The sequence below is a fragment of the Trichosurus vulpecula genome, chromosome 2 (genome assembly GCF_011100635.1).
Source record: "Trichosurus vulpecula isolate mTriVul1 chromosome 2, mTriVul1.pri, whole genome shotgun sequence".
NCBI classification, from domain to species: Eukaryota; Metazoa; Chordata; class Mammalia; order Diprotodontia; family Phalangeridae; genus Trichosurus; species Trichosurus vulpecula.
In genome coordinates this window covers 191,694,629-191,712,347 of record NC_050574.1, presented here as the reverse complement: position 1 = coordinate 191,712,347, position 17,719 = coordinate 191,694,629, and the positions used below count along the sequence as shown (strand labels likewise).

Here is a 17,719-nt window from a genome sequence, read left to right as displayed (position 1 = left end):
TTTTAGCACAGCACTTGGCACATAGAAAGCACTTTATATATGCTCATTGATTAGACTTTACTAAGTTAAATACAAAGCACTTTAGGGGGCCTGGAAGAAAAATATAGTGACTTAGACCCTCACAGCTTGGTGGAGCTTCTTTGATAAAGTCCCCTTGAAATGATATTGGAGTAATGGAATAACAACATTAATAGTTGACATTTATATAGTGTTTTAAAGTTTGAAAAGTACTTTACATACATTATATCAATTGACTCTCATAAGAGAAGTAATTGGGAGTTATTAAGGTCTAACCTTATGTCAGATAGAAGCTTGAGACAAGAAAGCAACATGGATCTTCCCAGCAAGAAGAAAGTTTAGCCCAGGGGCACTCTACCTCGCTTATTTGACATTTATCTGAGTGCGGTGGCTCATAGCTTCAGCTATGAACAAAAGAACTGAGGTGGCCTTGTCAGGGAGAGGTTTTCTAGTCATTGTAGCCTAGCAGAGCAAAGTCAAGATGCCTAATAAGTACTCTGAAGAGATGAAGTCCAGAAGGTAATAGCAAAAAGAAGCTCAGCATCCATGAGACTATTAAAGATACAAGACTGGGAGACCAGCAGAGCACTCTCTGACAAGGACTAATCAAGACTACTAACAAGAAGTAATGCCTGGTAGAAACATGTCATGCTCAGCACAGAATGGGCAGACCCAAAGAGAGTAATGTGATAACATTATGAGAAGCATGAGTTACCCTCTACCTATGTGCTCTGGGCACATATGTGTCTTCTATGCTCCTCCATGTGTGTTCCCTATGTGTATCTACCTTTCATGTATATTTGTGGGAAAGTAGCCCCCAAATTTATGGAGGAAATGTCCTGTTGCTACTTTTTCACCTATTTTATCAAATGCCTTTAGTTTGCACTGATTATGTCCTCTAGCTCACTAGTAAAAGTAAATACATTTGTAGGGGCTTATGAGATGAGGTTTTTGAGTGGATATGTATCTACAGGGCACCTTGAACCTTGGATAGTATTTGTAGAGGGCTTGCATGAAAGAGGAGGGTACCCTGGGGGCTATGTAGTATTAAAAACTATTAAAAGGCCTTGTTTCTAGTCCCAACTCTGCTATTGAGCTGTGTGACTGTGGATAAGTCATTTAACCTTTCCAGGCTTCCATTTCTTCATCCATAATATAGGGTGATTGCATAAAACTGGATGAGAGGAGATCCCTTCCAATTCAAAGGTTCAATTATTGTGACTAAACTATAAATCTGTTGTTTAGTCATTTGTGGTCATGTCCAACTCTTTGTGACCCCTTTTTGGGGGATTTTCGTGGCAAAAATACTGGCCTGGTCTGCCATTTCCTTCTCCAGCTCATTTGACAGATGAGGAAACTGAAACAAACAGGGTTAAGTGACTTCACCAGGGTTACACAGCTAGCAAGTGTTGAAGGCTTGACTTGAACTCAGGTCGTCTGACTCCAAGCCCAGCACTCTATCTACTGCATCACCAAGCTGCGCCTATGAGTCTGTATTAGCATCTAAAATAAGACAGCATTCATCACAACAGAGTTCCTTCTGAAATTGATAGAGCTAGTAAAAATGCCTTTGTTCATGAAAAATATATTCTAAAATGAATGGGAGGTCTATGGAATTTCCAAAGAGTGCTTGTCAATAATAGCTTGCATTTGTAAAACAGTATTACCATTCTGTGGTTCATTCCTTTGAAGAAGCATTTCTATTTCAATATTTATATGAGGGCATCATGTTAGCCCTTTCTATCGTGATGTGAGGACTGTTTCTGCGTATGTCATCTGGTTGTCCAAGGCAACCCCTTTAAACAATAAAGTTCATTTGTTTTCAGGCTCTGGAAATATCACAGTGAGGGTGGCTGAGTAGCCCAACCATGAATTCCTATTATAGGGGCATTTATTTAATACATAGCACTTCTAATTCACAAAGTGTCTTTATTCATCAGATTTCTCTTCTATTTGTAGCACTCTTTATTATTTACATGAAGAAATGTATCATTAACCTCTTATTTTCTGTGAAAGAATCTAGAACTTGTACTTTCACCCCATGCTTCCATATTAAAGGTCACTAAATGATCCAAGAGAAAGGAATATCCTTTCTTGCCATATCCTAGATGTCCACAAACTTCCCAAGTCCAGTCCAGCAGCCTAAGAGACAACCTTAACTAAAAAGGGAACTGAAAGGTTCCCAACACCCATCACCAGATGATACATGTTCCACCACTTCCTACACAAAGGTCAAAGCAAGATTTCATCAATGGAGGGTCATTCCACTTCAGGTATTACCTTCATTGTGAAACGACACATCTTCATTAAAAAAGAAATACTTCATGTGATCAGCAATATTTCCTAAGTTACTGATGGGGAAAGAGTTGCTAATAATGCTAAAGCAGTAAATATTTCTAGATGTACTATCCAGATTTCAAAGCACTTTGAATTCTCCTCTATGTCATTTTTAAAATCTGAGAAAATGAGGACTGAATGGTTTTCTCAGTACTATCTCTCAGCAATGAATCTTAAAGACACACTTATTACTTCTGATCAATGGATGGGGACTTAGATTATTGTTTTTTAATGCTTTACATCATGGTAATAGTAAAAAGCTAAGTAAACAATTTAGGAAAAATACAACAAACTTCAAGGAGAGCTCTTCAGTTCATTGAACTGAATCAGTTCAAGTCTGGCACACTCAGACATCCATTTTGGCTCATCTCAAGACAGACTACAAAGGATAGAGTTCACAATGGAGAAAGGAAAAAAATCAGCAAGCTCAAGATAGACTACACGGATACAGCACAACCATAGTAGGTTTAATCGGATGAAATACAGTAACAAATTGATTGTTAATAAACCAGCTCTATCCCTGTGATACTAAAGAGTCGTTTAAATTAATTAATTCTGAATTGATTAAAACTACCTTTAAAAAACAAAGCTCAAAGCAAGCCTGTTTGTTTCTAACATATGAAATCAAAATTTTCTTCAAGCTTTTTTGAACCTCCTCTCTCTCTCATAAAACTTTTGGCCAAGGAGTCTCTTCCCTTTGGCTCGACTCCATGCTTCAGTTGCCTTCTTTTTCCTCCTCGATGGCCCCTTTCTTCTATTAGTGAGTTTCTCTAAGAACCTCCATTTTAAGAAAGGGGCCAGACAGTTAACTTCCATTCTCTGTACTTCACCACCATACTCTTTGTATGGGGATCTCCTTCTATCCTCACCCCCAATTTAGCTCCCTTTTATGTTGTCTTCTCTGATGAGAATGTAAACTCTTTGAAGGCAGGGATTTTCTTTTTGCTCGTATTGTGTCTCCTGTACTTAATATAGTATTTGACAAATAGTAAGCACCTAATAAGTGCATGTTAACTTGATTTTTTGACCTTACCAATGGTGAGGCATTATCATGTTATCTTGCTGTGAGTATATACAGTGTATGACTTTGAGTCTGATTTTTTTAGACAAACACAAAAATCTATCCATCCAAAGCTTTACACCTCTCTGAGCAGCTTCCTTGTGAGGTTATATCCCTGTGATACTGTCATTGATCAAAATTGGTTTAGAATTCACCTTTCAGAATTGCCTTCAGTGCAGATATAAGTCACAGAGTTCTTAGACCAGGGAGGTTGAGCCATGCTGACCTCGGACACAGGATTCCCAAGTGAAATGTTGCTGTTAGCCCAGCAGAGGAGCTTCGGACTTGGACATTGATGGGACTCTGATGCATAGAAACTGAGTTAAACTGTGAACCTAAAGTTCCACCCCCACCAGCCCCGACACCTTTCAAAAAGACCTAGGTGAGGGAGAGGGATTATGCTTCTATCAGAGAGGATGGGAAGGAAGAGAGAAGGGAAGGGGGAAGAGAAAGGGGAAGGAAAGGGGGAAGGGAAGGGGAAAAGGAAAAATTCTCAGAGTCCAGGACTTCGGAATTTTTAAAAATTTTTTTTTCATTAGTGCAAATCTTTAGCCACTAAGGATGAATTTAAGTTTTGGAAATGGCCAAAAGTAACTCACACAAGGCTGGCTGAATGAAATGGGTGATGAAGCTGGATGAGATGATTCTCTAGGGGAAAGCAAGGTTCATATACACACAGACTGGAAGCAAGAAGGAACCTTAGAGATCACCAAATTTGATCTCACCATTTTACAAATGAGGAAACTGAGGACCAAAGAGATTCATGTGGACTGACTGATGAACAGACTGTTAAGAAGCCAAGGAGGGAAGGTCCAGGGTGAGAATAGCTGCTCCAGCAGTGCTGTACACAAGTGCTAAGTCTGCAGTGAACCGCAGGACCTGCACACTGCCCCTGGTTACAGGTAACATGGTACCTGTGAAAGCAATGAACTAAGAGCATCAGAAAACCCAGGTTCTGCCACTTGTTAGTAGCTATCAGTTACACAGCTGTCCCAAAATGTCTTAGTGCGGTTTTAAAATAGAACATTTTGGAGCTTTTTAGTTGTTTTCTTTTCATCTGACTTTCAATAGGTGTTCAAGAGCTTTCTTTATCTCTAGGAGAACAAGAAAAGGAAAATATTTGAGCTTTGAGTTCAAAGGTGTTCCCATTATTTTGGGTACCGAGGTTAGTTCTGAATCAAGTGAAACAGGAATGTGAATTTTTATTTCATTATTTAATCATAAGTAATACACAAGATACAATATACATTCAAAAATGAACAATTGGTCACTATTCAGTAACAGTCAAACACTGTATGGTTGGTATAGATACAGAGAAAAAGTGGGCCATCCAAACTCAGTTGTCAGCCTATGGTTGTAACATCTAATGGCCTTGGCAAAAGTCATCAGAATATATTCTGCAAGGTTGATGATACATTATGCCAGGTGCCACGTATTACAGATTTTTGAATCTAAGGTATTAGGTTACTCAGGTCACTGCTGACTTTTTGTGTTTTTGTTGTTGTTATCTTTCCTTCCTTCTTCGTGACCCCATTCTGAGTTTTCTTGGCAAATATACTGGAGCTGTTTGTTATTTCCTTCTCCAGATCATTTTACAGGAAACTGAGCAAACAGGGTGAAGTGACTTGCCCAGGATCACACAGCGAATAAGTGTCTAAGGCTAGATTTGAACTCAGGAAGATGAGTCTGCCTGACTCCAGGCCCAGGCTCAACTGTAAAATGAAGGTGATAATAGTACTTATTTCACAGTTTTTTTGTGAGAATAAAATGAGATAATGTTTGTAAAGCGTCTGGCACATCACAGGCTTTTCCCCTTCCCCTGTAAAATGAAGGGGGCTAGACTTAAAGATCCTCTTATCTTTAAATCTGTGATCTTCATTTTTTATGTTTTTCTTTAAATTTCTGAAAGTAAGATGATCTTTTATTGAAAGTAGCTTTCATCATTATAATAATTGGAAAGCACAAATATAATTGTAAATAATGAATATATCTCTTTTAGATTATTTTTTGCTCAATGCAGTAGAATATAAGCTCCTTGAGGGCAAGAATTGTTTCATTTTTGTCTTTGTATTCTCAGTGCCTAAACAGTGGCGAGCACATAGTATGTTCTTAATAAACACTTGTTGAATTAAATCAAAACTTCTGTTTTTTTCTCAAGTACTAAAGACTTCAAACTTCAGCAAACAAATGAAAGTACAATTCCATTAGAAGTCTTGAAGAGCAATTATCCCCTTTGGTTATTATATACCATTTTCTTTCAGTTTCCCCTAAAGACCCATCATCATGGAGTTCCAAGTCTTGTTTTGCTTCTACCTGCTAATCCCATTTCGAAAAATGTTTCTCCTGGTTGTTTAATTTCCCATCAAGTCAAAAAGGTCCCCAACTGTTCAAGAGCCACAAAGAAACACATGGAGCTTTATCAAGTCACTGAAGGAATAAGCTAGTCACCAATACACTGCCTTGCCCATAAAAGGCACTCAGTAGATATTTGCTAAATAATCAATCCAGTGGGAAGGAGGGCAGCCAATTTAATGGTTATCATATCAAGTGCTAAGAAAAATCATTTAATTGCACTCAACTGAGTGCATTTAAAGTACCACCACCAACAACAAAAAAATTATCAGTAATGTTAGCCAGGGTTTCCAACTTGGCAAAAGAAAGCCAATGGATTATAGAAATATTTTAAAACAAAATTATGCCCTGAACACAAGTGTTTTTCATTATGAACTTCTATAACAATATTTATCTATGTAGTTGTTGATGATTGATTTTTTTAATCTTTAAGAGGCTTGCATCCTTTGCTCTGCCTGGTTTCAAATCCCTCCCAGAATAACATCATCACTTCTAGTCTCACCAACTTGCTGCTAACTCAAGCCTTGATGAATATTACCTCCCTCATTCTTCTCTCTTCTCTGACTGGAGGGATAGAGGACAGTGGACCAAACCCCTCCCTATGTCTTCCTTTACAGAGGGCAGAAAGTCAGATCACTCCATTTTGCTTCTACTGCCCTGCCTGGTTTCAATTCTATGGAACTAGATGCCCCTGCACCAAGTGCCCCCTGTTGTCCCCTGCTCTCCCCCACCCATTCCTTCGTCCTGTTGTCTATTGTCTCCCACTTTAGTCTGTAACTTCCTTGAGGGAAGAGACTTTTTTAATTTTAATTATATCGCTACTGCTTTGCACAGTACCTGGCACACAGTAGGTTCCTAATAAATGTTTATTGCATTGGACTGATCTTAATTCTTGAAAATCTCAAGGTAGCTGGAAAGTGCAATTTTTTTGTTTGGTTTTGTTTGGGTTTTTTGTTTGTTTTTTTTTTTGCAGTTAAAAAGCATTGTGGTAGAGATAACACTTCTTCCATTCAGTTTCTAGTATTCAGATTGCTATAAGCTCTTTCAAAGTATGAAAATAACAATCATGCACTGTTTTGAATGAAGGAGAAAATTAAAGTATTCATTACCTTCACGGCTCAACACGGGGTATCACCTAGCTTTGTAGGATTTCAAGATCACACATTTCAAGCTGGAAGGTTCTTAGAAGCCACCTAATCCAAGCTCCTCCCTTTACAGATGGGGAAAGTGAGGTCCAGAGAAGGGCACAACACAAGCTGTAACAAGCAGAGCTATGACTTGAACCCAGGTATTCTATCTCCAAATCCAATATTCCTCTTCCTTTACTCTACCACCTCCCGGGCTACTCAGGTCACTTTGAACCTGGGAAGGTCTGAGGAGTTCACATTCCAGACAGGGGTACAGTTCTCCGTCAAACTAACCCTCCAGAAGAATACCAACTTAGATATTTTACATGAGCAACATGGAAGACAAACTCGGTTCTTGGTGCTAAAGAATCTATCACACTCCTGGGTTTAAAAGACCAGAGCACCAGTCACCACAGTGGTTACCATAAACCTGCTTAGGTTGGAATTAAGATAGGAATGTTCCCAGTTATTGGGCAAACTCACGGTAGGAATGCCCTTAGCTCTGATGATTTCCACAAAACAAGTTAGAAAATGTTCCAGGTTGTACCACCACGAGGTAGAAAAGCGGTAGCCAAAAGCACAACTTCTCCCACAGGCCTAAAGGAGAGCACCCTCAGCTCTGGTGAGCATGTCTCTAAAATGATTTAGCAATCAGAGCTGCTGGGTCATCACATCTTGTAGAATTTTTTTTTTAAAAAAAGGCCTCTCTATGGGGATCTGATGAATGTGGATGGAGAGGGACTGACCTCTCTTAAGGAAAGAAAAGAGAATAAAAAATGGGGGAAGGTCCTCTATTGCCACCACCTCCAGCTGTGACCCCAAAGTCTAGGCACACGTTTTTCAGTCTGAAAACAAACTCCGACAATTTTACACAAATCGGATAAATTTGTTGGGTCTCTCTTCGGATTCCAGGACTGCTGAAATTGGAAATTCTTCTAGAAGAGGATCCGTCAAAGATGATCTAGGTGACAGACTGTAGGTAAAAACATCATCTATTGAGCCTGAAAAATAGCAAGAGAGGCATGGCTTCATTGCACAGAAATTGAGGGCACAGAAACATGTCTTAGAAAACCTCCCATGTGACAGTAATTTGAAGCAGCAGTAGAGGGACCCAGACTTATTGAAAAACCCAGGAGATACATTTTTTTTAAAATGTTCTGTCCTTTGTGTACAAAGACAACATGTCTGGTCAAGAGAGCACGTGCTTGTGATAATTTTTTCAGTAGCAGAGATAGATTTATGATGAATGGGTTAGACATACTCTGTCACCAGGTTTTGCCTGGTGACCAGAAATTACACCCTTTTTTAAGAGGGGTAGCTGGGACCATGAACACCATTCAGAGCTATAGCCTAGAGCAATAAACTCATCCCCAAACGTATTCACCAAACAGTCTTTGCCTGATTTCATACAGTCCTCAAACTGGATGAGTGACCTCAAGACTTTGTGTGCCTACTTAAGCAGCAAATTACTTCTTAGTGACTTCTTTGTGGTAAGGGAGCAGAACTGATTCGTGGGTATAAGAAACTTCCAGTGAGCAAATTCCCTCTATCAATTCTCATCACCTTATAATGCATTGAGGCAGCTAAGTGACACAATAAATGGAGTACTAGACTTGGAGTCAGGAAGAACCTGAGTTCAAATCCAGCCTTGGACTCTTACTAGCTGTGTAATGCTGGGCAAGTCACTTAACCGCCATTTGCCTCAGTTTCTTCACCTGTAAAATGGGGATCATAACAGCACCTAGCTCCCAGGGTTGTTATGAGGATAAAATGAGATAATTATAAAATGTTTAGCACAGTGCCTAGCCCATAGTAAGCACTTTATAAATGTTAGCTATCTATTATTATTATTGTGTTATTATGGGCACCTAGGTGGCACAGTGGATAAAGCACTAGGCTTGGAATCAGGAAGCTTCATCTTCATGAGTTCAAATCCAGCCTCAGACACTTGTGACCTGTGTGACCCTGGGCAATTCACTTAACCTTGTTTGTCTCAGTTTTCACATCTGTAGAATGAGCTAGGGAAGAAAATGGCAAACCCTTCCAGTATCTTTCCCAAGAAAACACCAGATGGGGTCACAGAGAGTTGAAAACGACTGAAACTATTTTATAATACACAAATTATTACTACTTTAACCTCTATCTGCCTCAGTTTCTTCAACTGTAAAAAGAGGATCATAATAGCACCTCCCTTCCAGGTTGTTGAGGATCAAACGAGATAATATTTGTAATGTTTAGCATAGTGCCTGGCATATAGTAGGCACTATATAAATGCTTATTCCCTCCTTCTCCTCCTTTATAGTCCAAGATAGTTGCTCAGAGTCGCACAGCCAGTAAGTATCAGAGGGAAGACTTAGAACCTATTTCCTCCTGACTGTGAGGCTGGCTCAGTTATAGTTATAGTCTCCATAAATGGTAGCTGTTGGGTCAGGGTAGATTGGAACAGCTCCTCCAGAGTTGTTCTGTTTTGGAGTGGCCATGAAGACAGAGTTTTCTCAGCCAGCCTCCTGTCTTATCCTGGATATATGCTCACAATATACTTTCGGGGAAAAAGGAAGGTCTGCCAAGACCCACAATAGCTCTACCTCTCCTAAGTAGGAAAGGAAAAATACTACTGTGACCAACAAGGCAAAGGGAATAGAATACAGAGTCTACATTTTACAAAGAGAAAAGGAAAGACCGTATATTTCTGTTTTAGAAAGTAAACCTTTCTCACTTCTTGTTTTCTGTATAATGCTTTTCCCTATAGCCAATAAGCATTGTTTTTTTCCAGTGAATTGGTTCCCATTACCCATAACAATAATAACATCTTTATGTGATTTTTAAGATCCCAAAAGGTAAAAAAAAAAATAAAACTGGGTTTTAGGATTGCCAACATACCTCTGGAAGTAACACTGAACTTCCTATCTGAGAAACTGCTTCTTCTGACGAGAGGTTCACTCATTTTTTCCAGAAATAATTTTATTGTCTCCTTCTTTTCTGGGCTAGTACTAGACAAATTCAGGATTTTTCCACTAATATTAACTGTGGTATTGCTGAGGCCAAACCAGTAGAAGAAATCAAACAAGGCATCGGCTTTAAATTCGTACACAAAATTCAAGTCTTTTCCGTTAACCACTTCATTTCCTGGAGGAAAAAACTTCTTGACCACTTCTTGGAAATTAAACTATAAGAAAAAAGAGATAAACATACTACTTTAACCTCCATGAATATCTACCCAAATGTTGACGTGTAAAGATATTTTTTAAAAACACAGTAAAATATCACATGCAAATACATTATCTCTATTCTCCCATAATTTGGGGTGTTTAAAATGTCGGTCTGTGTATGTGTCCCTGTTGATGCGTTTCTTAATGCGTTTGCATTAAGCAAAAAAACCTTCTCTACTAGACCATGCATCCATACTAGTATGATTCAGGTGTTAGAAGACTAGAGGATTAGATTCATCTAGCTGAACCATCTATCATGTTATGACTTGATGCCAGTTTATTTAGCTTTCATATTGCATGCCATTTTTATTGTTACAATTATTAATCCCCAAATGAATTCGTATTAAGGTCTATGGTATAGAGGAAAGAGCACTAGATTTGTAATCAGAAAACCAGGGAGTCAAACGTAGCTTCTTAGGTATCACAGTGTATTGAGCTAGATTCCGAGTCAGAAAGTCCCGAGTTCAAATCTGAATTTTTCTGTGCCTCAGTTTTGCCAACCTAAGATTGAGGATGATAATTCTTTTCTACCTAATAGAATATTTAAAAACCATATGTAAAGCCCATCGCAAATGTTAACTACTAATGTTATTAAAGTCACTCTCTCCCACGCCTTTGCTGGGTGACCTTGGACAAGTCACCTGGCGTTTTCTGAGTCTCCATTTCCACATCTGTAAAATTATGATAATATACCACCTATCCCGCCTACCTCATAGTTGGTGGTATTGTGAGAATCGAATGAGATCAGTTATAGAAAGTGCTTAGTAAATGATAAAGCCCCAGGGAAATATCAGTAATCAGAATACAGTCAAGCTCTGAGGACATGATTCTTAACTGGGTGATGCTACTCTCCTGGCTATTCATTGCTCTGTTATCAGAATCAGGTGTGTCCTAGAAGGGAAAACTGCATTTTGCTGGAGGAAAGCATATCCCTAAGAATGCGTTTTGGCTGCTTTGATTATAGCACTGTCCTTAACACTAAGTCTACTATCCAGTACTAGGATTTCTTTTTGTTTTTCAGAGTGGCAGATGTCAATCCCATCTTCCTTCTGTTCAGCCTTTTAAAAACCTGTTTTTTAAATTCATATCACCTATCTTCTAAGATGTATTAACTGCTTAAGATGTCCACATCTCACTTAAGCTCATATGATTTCTATTGGGTATTATCACCCCCAATTTTAGGTGGCAAAACAGAGATGCTAAAAAATTAAGTGACTTTAACAAAAGCCACATAATAAGTTAAGGCCCTAGGACAAGACCTGGGCCTCCTCATAACCAATCCTTTGCTGGTTCTACAAGTGGCATTCTTTCTTTTTCTAACTCTTCTTGTTTTGTCAATTAGTAGAGTCCAACTCTTTGTGACCCCATTTGGGGTTTTCTAGGCAAAGATACTGGAATGGTTTGCCATTTCCTTCTCCAGCTCATGTTTACAGATGAGTAAATAGAGGCAAATAGGACCAAGTGACTTGTCCAGGGTCACACAGCTAATAAGTGTCTGAAGCTGGATTTGAACTCAGGTCCTCCTGACTCCAGCCCTGGCACTCTATCTACTGCCCTATTGAAGCTGTCTCTAATTCTTAATTGTATTGAATTTAGACAATCCAAAGCTCACCTGAAGTCGGTAGCTTTCTCCAATCACTGAGGAAATGACTGTATCCATCCCATGCTCAATCTGTCTTCTGATCTTGGGGTGTCGTGTATTCACAAGAAATGCATATGTCTTTTCTAAAAGTAGGAAGCACAATTTAGAGATTTTCATTTTTTTTCCTTCACAATGCACCAAGCCATCGTTCCCAATGTGTTTGTAGTTGTATGATTTTATGACATACCTCTTGACCTCACCCCATTCTGTATGACATTATTAATGTATTTTAATTAAAAATTAATATTCCTTTAGAATTCTACACCTTTTGAGACAGACTGAGCAACGAAGGGTAGAAGGAGAGGATTCTGGAAAGATGGTGAAGTAGGTCAGAAAACTTTTGGCTCTCCAAATTTCCTCCACAAAAAAAGATAGAGCACTGCCTCAGAGGGAATGTAGAACAGCAGAAATAAACAAAAGTCAGGGCAAAGCAGCTGTTCTCCTAAGACAACTAGAGAAGACCCCCCAAAAAAGACCCAACCCCGTTCAGGCCTGAGTGAAGTGAAAACACCTCCAGGCTAGTTCTACCTTGGGGGGAGCTGGGGTTAGGAGGCAGGCTCAGCCTTAGAAACTTTCACCTCAGGGACAATGTCAGGATCTGACAGCTGAGTAGAAGATTCAAGGACCTTCCACTGTTGAGGAACACCAAGCACATATTGTACTGACCAGATATGACCCGGGGTTCGGCTGCTGTTGCTGTGAGGGAGAAGGAGCCAGCAAACACCTAGTGAGTGCAGTAGCAGAGGAACGGGGACCCTGTTAGCTAAGGGCACTTGCAGGAGAGCAGAGTCCCTGATTTCATTTCCAGGGCAGAGAGAACAGCTGTAGTTTGCAGACACTGGAGGGACCAAAAGGAGCAAGACCATTTGTAAGACAGTGTGTCAAGGGGCCCTAGCAGTGGCTTAGGAGTAGAGAAGAGAGCCCAAGGTTGAGCCTCAGGAAAGACCTCAGAAAATAACAGTAAGGAGGACCTGAGGCTTGGGGCATCATTTCTCATACCTCAGTACTAGAATTTGATTAATAGCTGCTAAAACCAAAATAAAACAAAAATAAATAAATATGAGTAAGCAAAGGAGAAAGAACCCAACCATAGATAGCTACTATGGGGATAGAGAAGATCTGGGTTCATATTCAGAGGAAGATAATGGAGCTAAAAAAGCCACTCCTTTTTTAGTGAGAAACATCAAATGGTCCCAAACACGAAAAGAGTTCTTGGAAGAACCTAAAAAGGACTTTCAAAATCAAATAAGAGAGATCAAGAAAATATTAGAAAAATAAGAGCAATCTAAGAAAATCATGAAAAGAAAGTCAACCAACTTGAAACAGAGAATAAAAAACTTAAGGAAGAAAATAATTCCTTGAAAACTAGAATGGGACAAAGGGAAGCTGATGACATTCTAAGACACCAAGAAATAATAAAACGAAATTAAGAGAATGAAATAATAGAAGAGAATGTGAAACATCTTATCAGAAAAACAACTGGTCTGGAGAAGAGATTGAGGAGAAATAATTTAAAGAGAGTCAGACTACCAGAAAATTACAATTAAAAAAAGAATCTTGATTTAATATTACAAGAGATTATCAAGAAAAATTGCCCTGAAGTTCTAGAAAAAGAAGGCAAAGCAGAAATAGAAAATATCCACCAATCACCACCTGAAAGAGATTCCAGGAGGAAAACGGGAATATCATAGCTAAGTTTCAAAGCTTAAGGTTTAGGATAAAATATTGGAAGCAACGAGAAAAAAAACCAATTTAAATATCATGGAGCTACAATAAGGATTATACAAGGTCTAGTAGCTACTACATTGAAGGATTGCAGGTCTTGGAACATTGTATTTCATAGAGCAAAAGAGGTTATGAACAAGGGTAACTTATTTACCAAAGTTAATTAAGTATAATCCTAAATGAAAAAAAGGACATTTCATGAACTGAAAGACTTTTAGATATTTGTGACAAAAACAGCAGAACTTAAGGGAAAATTTGACATATAATATCCAGGAGAAATATAAGGTAAACATTAAAGACCAATTATAAGAGTCAAATTGTTTACTTCTTATACACAAAAATGATAGCAGTTCTTTTATGACTGTCATTATTATTTGGGTAGTCTGAAAGAAAAGTGTGGGCTGAGCTGGGTATGATGGGGTGATTCTAAAAAATAATACTGTATAGGGAGAGATAAAAAAGTAATATCTCATACAAATGAGGCATAAAAGGAAAAACTGATACAGAAGAAGCTAGTGGGGGGAGGGAAGGTAATGCTGGAACCTAACTCTCATCAGAAATGGGTTAAAGAGGGAACAACGTATATATCTAGGAGGGTATAAAAGTCTTCTAAATTCAGAAAGAAATAGGAGGGCAAGGGGACAAGGTGGGGGGAAGAGGATAAGGGAGGGACTCTTGGAGGGGTGGGTAGGTTAAGGAATAGGAGAGCAAGGTAGTGGGTAGAAGTAAAACAGAGAAGTGAGGAGGGATAGGAATTCGGAGAGAAGGATAGTGAGGAAATATAGGAAGGAAGAAAACACACAAGTAATTATAGCTTAGAATAGAAAGGGATGAATTTACCCATAAAATGGAAGCTGATTTGGGGAAGCTAGGTGGTGCAGTTAGTAGAGCACCAGCCCCGGAGTCAGGAGGACCTGAGTTCAAATCCTGCCTCAGACATTAGACACACTTACTAGCTTGTGACATTGGGCAAGTCACTTAACCCCAATTGCCCTGTCTTCACTCCTCCCCCCCACCCCCCCGCAAAAATGGAAGCTGATAGCAGATTAAAAATTTGAATTCAACAATATGTTGCTTTTAAGGAAATGCTATAAAAATGAGAGATATATACAAGGATAAAATAAAAGTCAGGAATAGAATTTATTATGTAAAAAAGGAGGTAGACAAAATTAAAATAGAGAAACTATACTACGTATCAGCAATATTATCCAATATGGTTTTAGACCATTTAAAATAACTAGACACCATAAAATACCTGAGAGTATACCTGCCAAAACAAATGCAGGAACTTTATCAACATAAACATAAAATACTTTTTATATAAATAAAGTCAGATCTAAATAATTGAAGTAATATTTATTGTTCATGGCTAGGTAAAGCCAACATTATAAAAATGACAATTTTACCTAACTAGTCTAGTTGTGTAATGCCATCCCAATTAAATTACTAAAAAAGTATTTTACTGAGTTAGAAAAAATAATAACAAAATTCATTTGGAAGAACAAAAACTTTGAAGAAACCAGGGCAAAAGAGGTAAAGGAAGCAGATTCAGTAGTATCAGACCTTGAAAGTATTGTTGAAGTGTAAATGGGATAATTTTGATTATTTTAAATTAAAATTTTCTTGTATAAACAAAACCTATGCAGCTAAGAATAGAAGGAATGCAGAAAATTGGGGGGAAACTTTCACAGACAATCTCTCAGATAGGATTGATTAGGCTGGAATATTGCTGTGGTATAGGAAATGATGAGCTGGTTGTCTTAGAAAAACATGGAAAGACTCGGACCTATAAAGAAAGATGCTATCCACCCTAAGAGAAACCGAGGATAGGTGGAAATAAGTATAGCATGGTCTTACATATATGCGTATGAGTGTATATGTGTATTTTTATAGATATCTATGTATGTATGTGTGTAAATATATATATTGTATGTATATACATATATACACACACACATCTATGGGTTAAATTGTAGCATTCTTTGGGAGGGTGGGGAGGAAGGGAAAAATAAAGCAAAAAGTGCACAGCAGAGAACAGAAGAAAACCTACAAGGAAGCAAAGAAAAGCTGGGCAGCTTTGAAAACAATGTGTAGTAGTTACTATATAGGTTTTCTTGAAATGTAAATTTATTCTTTTATATTGAATCCTCTCTTATGTTCTACTGTGTACATGGCAATTTTTTTTCTCATTTTGTATTTAAGTTTAAAAAAAAGAAAATGATGTTTAGGAATCCCTGTTTTAAAGGCTTAGTTTAATGACCTTAGTTAAGAATCTATTGCTGAGTCTTGCACTTAGGAGGCAACATAATCAAGGGAAAACTGAATCTCTATTCTATTCTATTCTATTCTATTCTATTTAACAAGTATTTATTAAGCATCTACTATGTACCAGATGCTGTGGTAAGTACTGAGGGTGCAAACGAAAAAAAAAATGAAAAATTCCCTGCCCCCAGGGAGCTTACTACATTTTAATGAGACATTAAGGTTTTAAAATAAGGAATTTAGGAAAATCTTCATTTTATAACCTTGGTGTTTCTTGGGAAAAAAAAAAACTCTTCTCTCCTAATCTCTCACATGGATAATAAAGTAAGTTCCAAGTAGACACAGAATTAGCTAAGTGCTCAAACCCCTACATCAGCCTATCGAGTCATTAGGCCTCTCTCCTCCTGGAATGAAAATGCTCACTCCAAGTCCAAATTCAAACCATCAGAATTGTTTTTAAAAGAAATGAAATTTAGAGTATGTTTTAAAGAGGAAAAACATACTCCCCATATCATCTGATACATATAGCATATTTGTCTTTGCAGGTCCTGGAAGTTGGTGTTTCTGTTTGGGGCCAGAGTTCTTGGGTCAGGTATAGCCATTTGAAGCACTTCAAGTCTTCCAATGAATCTGAATGATTAATAGCCAATAAATTTGAATGATTAAAAGCCCGAGACCCCTTGCTCTCCCACACTGCAGCATCTGTCTCCTTTGCCTCGACCACGCAGCTGAGCTGCCTAGGTGGACACAAAGATGTGTCAGCCATTAAGGGCTTTCTCACAGTGCATTAATTTCCTATAGCAACCCCTAAAAGAGACCAGCAAGCTCATTCAACACCCTGATTTCTAAATCTCCTCTAACAAGATTTCACAGAGCTCTGCATTTTTGACAGGTCCTATGTATCTCTGCCTGTACTTTCAGTGCTGATGCTAACGTGGCAAAGGCCCTTTATTTGTTCTTTAGTTTCCTCCTGAGAGAGTTAGGCAGGGGGTGGACTTGATATATCTGTGAATTACAGCTCGATAGAAATCTCTGGCTTTCTGGTCATCATCAAGGCAAACAGCCTCAGAAGCTAAGCTCTGCTAACAGAAATTGCTCTTTATAGAGGGTTCTGTTCCCTGCCTCTGATGTCTCTCCAGCAGAGAGAGCATTAGAGTGGTGAATTATGAAACGGAGAGAGAGTTCCAAGAATCTCAATGAGAATGAATGTTTTATGGGTTTTATTTAGAAGTGATAGGTCATCCATTTTCCACCTTGCACCAAATGTAAAATGGTGATCTGAAAACAAGTGTAAGGTCTTGAGACAGCCCACCTTGGAATTTTGAACAAGGAAGCTTTGGAAAGTGCTGGGTTTGAAGTCACATGCCCTGAGTTTGGATCCTGGCTCTTCTTACTATTAGCTGCATGACTTGGGGCAAGTCGTTTAACCCTGGACAGCTAGGCGATGCAGTGAGTGGATAGAATGCCAGGCCTGGAGTCAGGAGGACCTGAGTTCAAATCCCTCCTAAGATACTTACTAGCTGTGTGACCCTGGGCAAATCACTTAACTCCGTTTGCCTCAATTTTCTCATCTATAAAATGAGCTGGAGAAGGAAATGGCAAACCGATATCTTTGCCAAGAAAACCCCAAATGGGGTCACAAATACAATGAATTGACTAAATGACAACACTTAACCTCTCTGGGCCTCGATTTCACCATCTATAAAATGACACGGTCTGTTTGGATGCACTCGATTCCCTTCCAAATCTTTACTTTTAGTCCTATATCATCCTTATATCAAGAGCCTCTGGGAGGGATAGTAATGGAAGAAGAAAATGCAGAAAGGTTTTCATATTAGAATTCTAATTAAGTTGGTTGTCAACTAATTCATCAACTTGGCCTACAACAAGGGCAATATGTAGAACTGTTTAAAAAACAAATCTTGGGGCAGCGAGGTGGCGCAGTGAGTAGAGCACTGGCCCTGGAGTCAGGAGGACCTGAGTTCAA

General features: G+C 38.6%; 1 protein-coding gene across 1 annotated transcript in view; it reads right to left on the bottom strand.

Moving 5' to 3' along the window:
- Positions 1-6,514: 6,514 nt before the first annotated feature.
- Positions 6,515-17,719, bottom strand: part of MEDAG (mesenteric estrogen dependent adipogenesis) — a 28,609-nt gene continuing 17,404 nt past the window's right edge. Inside the window, exons 3-5 of the mRNA XM_036746231.1 lie at positions 11,716-11,828; positions 9,775-10,060; positions 6,515-7,895 (exon numbers count right to left, since the gene is read on the bottom strand). Coding sequence (XP_036602126.1) covers positions 7,762-7,895; positions 9,775-10,060; positions 11,716-11,828 — 533 coding nt within the window. The 3' untranslated portion in view covers positions 6,515-7,761. The remainder of the gene's footprint in view (positions 7,896-9,774; positions 10,061-11,715; positions 11,829-17,719) is intronic.